Raw genomic sequence first — 8,884 nt, forward strand, 5'->3', positions numbered from 1 at the left:
ATTCAGCTTCCTATAAATTACCCTTAACCATACTTAACCTAAACATTAACAGTATATACATATTTATACAACATACAATAATTTGAAGCAAGGTGGAGGTGGGAGAGGCAATACAAGATTACAAATACTTAAGTGAGGAGCTGAGATGGCTGACGAGTAAGGCTGAGTATTGAAGACGGTGGTAGGTAGTCACTGTGCCGTAGGTTTAGAGGATAGGTGATCCTGTGGTCACTTCCCAGAGTGTAGTCCTCTCTCCTCGAACTCGAGCTGACAAAGAAGACTTGGAGGAAGTGACGCAACAACCAGGATATAGAGAAGGGAAACCCCGGAGTGGTAACTAAGACGAGTCATACTCGTGTCTCGTCCCTAGATGGCGTTGCTCGTGGTGCTGGGTAGGTAGATCAGGACAATAGATGGCGTGGTTCGTAGTGCTGGGTAGGTAGATCATGACAATTGGTGGAGGGGTTCGTAACAACACCTTCTCGTGTGGTGCTCCTTCAATAGTTACGATGTGGAGTAATCAACTCCCAGGTGAGGGGGTCGATTTGGCACTTTTTCAGGTTTGTCTTAAGACTATCCTTATACCTTTTCAGTTGCCCGCCGGCGTTACATTTACTATTCGTAAGGTGACTGTAAAGTAGCTGCTTTGGCAGTCTACTGTCGTCCATGCGGGTAACATGGCTAGTCCAGCGTAGTTGTTCATGGATTATGGTAGCATCGATGCCCCTACAGTTGGTGTCAGCAAAGATACTGGCATTTGTTCTCTTGTCTTCCCAGCGAACTCGGAGGATGGAACGGAGACTACGTTGGTGAAAGTTCTCAAGTGCCTTGAGGTGCCTCCTGTATGTGACCCATGTCTTGCTGCCATATAGCAGGGTGGGGAGGACCACTGCTCGATATAAGTATAAATTTGTAGATAATTTCAGCTCCCTACAGCTAAAGACACGGTTTCGGAGTCAGCCAAAGGCTTAAGATGCACATCTGATCCGAGGCTGAATCTCTTCATCAATTTCCGCGGTGGTGGACAGGTGGGAGCCGAGATACCGAAAGTAGGTAACATTAAAGAGGGTAGTACCGTTAAGCTGGATGGATGGTGGAGGTGTGTCTGAACCAGTGGCAAGTTGAAAGAGAATCTGAGTCTTACGTACATTCACCTCAAGGCCAAAGTGTGCATACGCATCTGTGTAGGTGTTCAGGATCTCCTGTAGGTCGTGTTCAGTGTGAGCAACAAGGGTGAGGTCGTCTGCATGCTGAAGTTCAGCAATGGAAGCTGCCGACACATTTGTTCTTGCCTGAAGTCGTCTTATGTTGAAAAGACCCTTCATCCTGTACTCGATGTCCACCCCACCGGCTAAATTGGCACTGGCACGAGCAAGGAAGGCAGCCAAGACAATGGAAAAGAGAGTTGGTGCCAGTACACACCCTTACAATGGCCATGAATTTTGGAGGGGAGCCAAAACAGCTGAGGGTCCACCGGAGGGCTTCCCTGTTGACCGAGTCGAAGGCCTTGGTTAGGTCGATGAAAGCCATGTACAGGTCACTGCACTTTTCCTGTATCTGGCGGGCAGCAAAGAGCATTGAGATTCTGGGAGGAAGTTTTCCGCCTCAGGCAATAATTTGCCAGCTACGGACAGCAGCGAGACCCTACGGTAGTTGCCACAGTCTGACCGGTCTCCCTTGTTCTTATAAGCATTGACGATGGAAGTGTCTTTAGGAGCTTAGGAGATTTCCTCCTTTTCCCATATATTCTCCAGGAGACGGCTGGTAAGCAGAGGTCCTCCTGCTTTAAACACCTCGGCTGGGATTCCATTAGGTCCTGAGGCTTTGTTATTTTTCATCTGTTTGATGGCAGTTGCTACCTCATCCAGGGATTGACGTAAGCTGAGGTGGGTCAGCTCTTGATGCTGAGGGACCTGCTGGGTTGTCAGAACATCGACATCAGTGATTCGGTTGAGGCCTTCATTGTCTTTAATTATGGAGTTACCGTCGGATGAGCGGAGGGAGGCTAAGCCACGAGTGATTGGTCAATAAAATGTTTTGGTGGAATTGAAAATTTCGCGCATCTTGTGCTGACCTGCAAGTTTTTGTGTTTCACATGCTTCATTGCAAAGTACAGTACTTAATTTTGCAACAATCCTGGAAGAGAAAAACGTGTTTTCTCTTAACATGTATGTATTTTACTAAGGAACTTTTGTGTTTATGAATACAAATGCCTGTACACTGTATAATTTATTTTATAAGTTACCAAAGATGCAGCTGCAAGTTAAACCTACTGTATATCTAATTATTTTACTCCTATGTAAATACAATATGCTTGCTAAAAAAAGTGAATTAGAAATTTAAAAGGCATCCTTTTACATAATCTTATCTTGAGACTCATGAGACTTGGGGCCCCCCTTTCGTGAACATATATACGCCACTGTAAAGGGAAAGTGCTTAGTGACTGAAAATCTGCTATAACATCACCGAGACGTTCAAGAAGTGTACAGTAGAGAGCGGGAGAAAACAATAAGCCAGCCGGCTTAACATCACATATCTGCAAACTCAGATGAAATTTTGCGGGATGCTATCACCTGACAACTGACAGAGCCCAGTCCTATCAACACATCACGACATGGTTTCATGGAGTGAAAATCTTGTTTGAAAAAATTTACTAACATTCCTTGAAACGGTAAAGGACTATGTGGAACAAGATTTACCAGTGGATGTGTTGTACAGTACATTTAATATTTTGAACGCTCTCGACGGTGATCCACATGTGCGGTTAGCCTATAAATTTCAGGTACAGTACACGGTACACAGGCAAATTATTAGGGTAATTTAAAAACTAGTCCAAAGACTAATAGTGAGAAATGGAGTTCAATTAGACAGGAAAGAGGTTAACAGTGGAGTACCACAAGGAGACAATACGAAGATGTATGGGAAGGTGACCAAGCAGGAAAACATTACATCCATACAAAATGATTTGCACGATCTTTACTAATGGTTCCAGGACTGGTGAACATTTTTTTATAAAGCATTGTGTAAGACTTCATGTAGGGCATAACAACTCAAAACACAGCTATTCTGTGAATATTATTTCTTGCCAACTGTATATATGGGCAAAGACCTAGGTGTCGTGATAAGTTTATCACTGATATCAACACATTAAGTGAGGTTAGGTTACAGAAAACCAACCAAACTTTGGGTATAATTAATCATACCTCTGAGAGATAAAAATAAGAAAATCTCGCCTACGTTTCCATCTGGATTACATTACTGAATCTAAGGATGGAGACCATGCCTGCAATAAGGCGTAACATCACTAAAATTATTCCAGAAATAAGATTTCTTGACTGAGGGTTTTGGATTTGACAAGTCTTCGGACAAGAAACAACAGGGCATTCAATATATTGAAAAGAATGGAAGAATCAGGTATCGTCAGGATATCAAACACTGAAAATGCAAGTGGTCACAGCTTCAAGTTTTCTAATTTGTTACGAAGAACGCATATAAGAAAACACTTCATGCGGCGGTGGTCGACTTGTGGAATACTATAGTTTACCAGCTGAAGTCGTGGGGGTGAGGTCAGTATTGGACAAGGCTGTTAAAGGCCAAGAGGGTACCCTATACATAACACCTGCCCAACATGACCATCACTATAATAGTTGTAGTTTGAGTTATAGTACACCAGGAAAAAAATATAGTATTACTACTTGGAAGGGCAATATTGTCATTATAATCCTCTTTTTACACATCGGTCAACTAAATGACTTTATGTAACCAGATATATCCATCACCATTTGCTGAACTGAAATTAATGGAAGCGTTTCGACACAACACTTTTTCAGTATTAAATTGCTGTGGTTATCATGTATTACCTATGTGGTATAAAGAAGTACGTCTATCATTATACCATTTCTTGTATATTATCTGGAATATGACAGTAATCATTGCGTTTTAAATGCTATCAGAAGAAACTCGCAAGCAGTCAGTAAGTTTTAGTGTGTACATTGTGTTGAAGCGTTGAAGTGCAGAAAGTTTCCCGCTGACTGTCCCGGTCGGTTCCCCGTGATTGCAACATCACCCCTACCGACATGTGCCAGCTATCGTCACTAACATGCACTATATTTGTCGGAATAAAGTTAACTTGATATTATAATTTTATTAAAATAATCGTATGAAACAGTATATTGTGTAAATTATATGGTTTTCATTTTTGAGACCACCAACTACAGAAGAAATTGAGATATTGAAACGACCAAACCATATACTTGGAAACTTCACACACGCATGCGCAGAACTGCTGGCCAATGGAGTCTGGGTATATAAAGGGATGTTGATCATAACATCAGTATATCAGGTGTCCTCCCCCCGATAAACGGTAACACCAATAGCAGGTAAGACACAGTGCCCGATAGTATGAAAGTTTTAAAGTACAGTGGCAAGGTAGTAACCTTTTTTTAATTACTTATTGTTGTAAAACTTAAATTAAAATCAGTTTCTCAGTCTTTCTAATCGTTGACATTATAATGTTTATTAGTGCTTCGACAACTAAAATCTTTAAGCCTTTACATATAATTTTTGTGTCGGAGGAAATCCGAGGAATGTGATGGTTAATGTTACAAGTGACAGGCTGTGAATATTCTTTGATTGTGCAGTAGACACAAAATAATTTTGAAAATAGTGAAAATAGTCGAAGGGAAGTAGCATTACTTAACCATGATGTTGTTGACCACTTGTGTCAGTAATAATAACAATGTTAGGTAAATATGACCTGTAAGGAGTCACCACGCCTCATAACAGCATACCGGTATTTTTTTTCTTTAGGTAATGTGGCACCAGACATGCTGCACCATCATTTACACTGCTCAAACTCTGTTTTATTAATACCTTGAAACCAGTGCAGCCGCCCAAAAGTTTAACAAGGAAGTGATGACACTCACCACTGGTGGAGAGAGCGGCACCTGCGAGTCACGCGCTGCAAGTGCCGGCATTGGTCACACAGTCATACTCACTTTCTAGCCTGGCTACGGCGGACAAACCTGTTCTTTACACATTCACTTCGACCGGCGAGTGACCACTCCTGCACTTTCCACATTCTGGTGAAACTTTAATTGTTATAGGTGTACTAGTGAAGGTTTTATTTCTGATACCAGTCAACTCTCTCCCTCTCTCCGTTTCTTTTTCTGTAAGGAATTTTAATATTTAACTTTGGGATGTTTAACAGAGATAAGGAGGAGGTGTTGTGATAATTTAGGTTGAGGAAATTAACTATGTTGCATAAGTTGTAACTTGTAGATATCCTGAGCATTGACTCCCCCAGCACAACCTGCCCGTGTTGACCCCACACCACAATGACCTCAGCACAACCTGCCCGTGTTGACCCCAAACCGCACCGACCTCAGCACAACCTGCCCATGTTGACCCCACACCACACCGACCTCGGCACAACCTGCCTTTGTTGACCCCACCACACACCGACTCAGCACAACCCGCTGCTACACCCATGGCAAACCTGCCCGGACACCACACCACAATGACCTCACAAAACCTGCCCATGTTCCCCCACACCACACCGACCTCAGCACAACCAGCCCGTGTTGACCCCACACGACACCGACCTCAGCACAACCTGCCCGTGTTGACCCCACACCACAATGACCTCAGCACAACCTGCCCGTGTTGACCCCACACCACAATGACCTCAGCACAACCTGCCCGTGTTGACCCCACACCACAATGACCTCAGCACAACCTGCCCGTGTTGACCCCACACCACACCGACCTCAGCACAACCAGCTCGTGTTGACCCCACACGACACCGACCTCAGCACAACCTGCCCGTGTTGACCCCACACCACAATGACCTCAGCACAACCTGCCCGTGTTGACCCCACACCACAATGACCTCGCCCTGAAGATGTGAATTTCACGAAAGCGCTTGGGAACTTCGTGTTTTCTTGTTTCGTATGTGGTTATCAGCATATATTTATTTGCTTTCTTTTCAGTCATGAAGAGTGTAGGATTGGTGTGCGTGTTCCTTGCCGTGGTTATCGTGGCCCAGGAACCTTCATTTTACAGCAGGAAACTGACAGCTGACCAACTCAGAGGTGTGTCTCTGTCCCCATCCGTGTTCCTCGTACTCAACTTCTACCTCTCTTACTCCTTCATACTAATTCCCTGCCCCTCATACACTCCCGGTGCCCCGTATACTTCTCATACTCTCCTCTCATAATCTCGTAGCCCTCATAGTCTGCTTTTGTCCCTAATACCCCTTCCCTTCATACCCCCAGACTCCTCCACTGTACCTCATACTGCCCCCCTGCCCTTCTTACTCTTCTCCTCCCCTCTCATATACTCCTCCCTTGCCCCTCACACACCTTATCTGCCCCTTATACTCTCCCTTCACCCCTCATACTCTCCTGCTACCCATCTACTTTCCGTCCCTCATACTCTCCCCCTGCCCCTCACTTTCTCTCCCCGCCCCTTATACTCTCCCCCTGCCCCTTATAATCTCCCCCTGCCCCTCATACTTTCCCTCTGCCCTTCATACTATCCCCGTGCCCCTCATACTGTCCCCCTGTCCCTCATACATATGCCTTCTTCTGCGCATCATAATAAACAAAATATATATACAGGTGTCTTAAACAGGTAAGGACAATGTTGAGACACTGTGTGTGTGTGTACAGTATATACATCCTAAATATTTGATGTCATAGATAGCAAAGTGAATATGGATAACTAGAGCATCATGGATAACTAGTGAATATGGTTAACTATTGTGTCCTGGGTAACTAGTTAATATGAAGAACTAGTGTCATGGGTAACTAGTTAATATGTTTAACTGGAGTGTCATGGGTAATTAGTTAATATGAAGAACTAGTGTCATGGGTAACTAGTTAATATGAAGAACTAGTGTCATGGGTAACTAGTTAATATGAAGAACTAGTGTCATGGGTAACTAATTAATATGAAGAACTAGTGTCATGGGTAACTAGTTAATATGAAGAACTAGTGTCAAGGGTAACTAGTTAATATGAAGAACTAGTGTCATGGGTAACTAGTTAATATGAAGAACTAGTGTCATGGGTAACTAGTTAATATGAAGAACTAGTGTCATGGGTAACTAGTTAATATGAAGAACTAGTGTCAAGGGTAACTAGTTATTATGAAGAACTAGCGTCATGGGTAACTAGTTAATATGGTTAACTAGAGCGTCATGGGTAACTAGTTAATATGTGTAACTAGAGTGTCATCGGTAACTAGTTAACATGAAGAACTAGTGTCATGGGTAACTTGTGAATATGGAAACTGATGTCATGGATAACTAGTGAATGTGGATAATTGGTGTCATGGGTAACTGTGGGGTGTCCTGTCCCCAGACTTCCCTGGACTGTGCTTCGGGTCAACCACCTGTCGGGTATACAATGTGACGGAGTCTTGGGCGATTCTCCCCTTCTGCGGTAAGGCTACCTGTGTTAAAGAGGGGGATGCCCTCTTCGAGGTTGTGTCAGAGTGTGCCAGGGCCAAGCCCAGGGCTGACTGCAACGAGATTCTTGTCAACCCTGCAGAGGTGCCCTTCCCTGACTGCTGCCCTACGTACAATTGCACAGGAGGCCCCATCGAGTACTACACACAAGCAGAAAGCGAGCAGCTACTAGCAGCTTCCGCTAGTCTCCCCAATGCCGGGCCTGCAACCGGTGTCACCACCTCATAAAATGTTCAGGAGAGGCGACTTGCGTGAGGGAGCTGAATATGTTCTTGGGCGCCGCCATAACTACCCTCCCTCCCTCACCATTATCAATAACAACCTGCGAAGCTATCATACAACGAGTAGAATCGTTTTGACACACTAAAATCTTACAATTAATGTACAGTAAATGGTTAGTGATATATATATATATATATATATATATATATATATATATATATATATATATATATATATATATATATATATATATATATATATATATATATACTGTGTATATATATGAATTAAATCAGAGCAAAAGAGGGAGGGAACTAATGTGAGAAAGGAATGAAGGCGGTAGGACGTGGACACCTGGTATCCAACAACAGCCATCCGGCTGCCTTGCTTGTTACACTACTCTAAAGTCACATTACAGTATCCGTATCCAAAAAGACTCCAATAACTTCAAAATAAATATACCATTACTGTCTATGATAACCTGATCTTCTCGTATATAAAGACAAAATGGAATGAATTAATATGTAATTCTAATGTGAAAATTACAGTTGTACCATCCACAGTTTACTTTGTTAGGCAGTGTTATGGCTAATGCCTTATAAACTTAAACTATAACATGCAGTAATAGACGTAAATGTAATAAATTAACAAAAAAAAAAATGCCTCTTCATTTCCTTTAAAAACATGTGAGGTGTACCAAAGTGAGAGACATGTGAAGTGTACCAGAGTGAGAGACATGTGAAGTGTACCAGAGTGAGATTTGATTGATTGATACGTTTATTGAGATACAAAAAACATTAATACATCTCAAAGGGATGAAGTGACATAAGTCATCCCCACCCCAGTCCAGGAATGTCCCTCACAGGACTCACATAAATCCCTAATATTTCATATAATCAGTTATAGTACATAGTTATATTCTAGATGCAAAATTTCTATATTTCTTTAATATTTCATCTATTTTCCTACTTTTAAACATCCACTCTATTTGCTTGGGGACATTATTTATAATGGGCATTTCTATATACATTAAGCAATGAGCATTCCAGTATATAATGTGGCAGGGTATGGGATCTGGATGTTCTACAAACTCTACATTCTTTATCCTGTTCACTTCTCTCAGCTCCAAGTTCCCAATAATATTTATATCCTAATCTTAACCTCATATACACTGAATCTTTCCACCTACTT

The 8,884-nt window shown here is 42.5% G+C and overlaps 1 protein-coding gene across 1 annotated transcript; it reads left to right on the forward strand.

Moving 5' to 3' along the window:
- The first annotated feature begins 4,297 nt into the window (after positions 1-4,297).
- Positions 4,298-8,341, forward strand: LOC121874265. Its single transcript, XM_042378369.1, has 3 exons — positions 4,298-4,379; positions 5,991-6,092; positions 7,365-8,341. Exons 2-3 carry the CDS (start codon positions 5,993-5,995, stop codon positions 7,697-7,699), a joined length of 435 nt encoding a protein of 144 aa, XP_042234303.1. The 5' UTR covers positions 4,298-4,379; positions 5,991-5,992; the 3' UTR covers positions 7,700-8,341.
- The last annotated feature ends 543 nt before the right edge of the window (positions 8,342-8,884 follow it).

The sequence above is a fragment of the Homarus americanus genome, unplaced genomic scaffold, assembly GCF_018991925.1.
Source record: "Homarus americanus isolate GMGI-L3 unplaced genomic scaffold, GMGI_Hamer_2.0 scaffold49667, whole genome shotgun sequence".
Taxonomy (NCBI): domain Eukaryota; kingdom Metazoa; phylum Arthropoda; class Malacostraca; order Decapoda; family Nephropidae; genus Homarus; species Homarus americanus.

Coding starts and splice junctions, on each gene's coding strand:
- LOC121874265 (XM_042378369.1), top strand. CDS start 5,993: ATGAAGAGTGTAGGATTGGTGTGCGTGTTCCTTGCCGTGGTTATCGTG. Junction 6,093..7,364: donor GACAGCTGACCAACTCAGAG/GTGTGTCTCTGT, acceptor TCCTGTCCCCAG/ACTTCCCTGGACTGTGCTTC.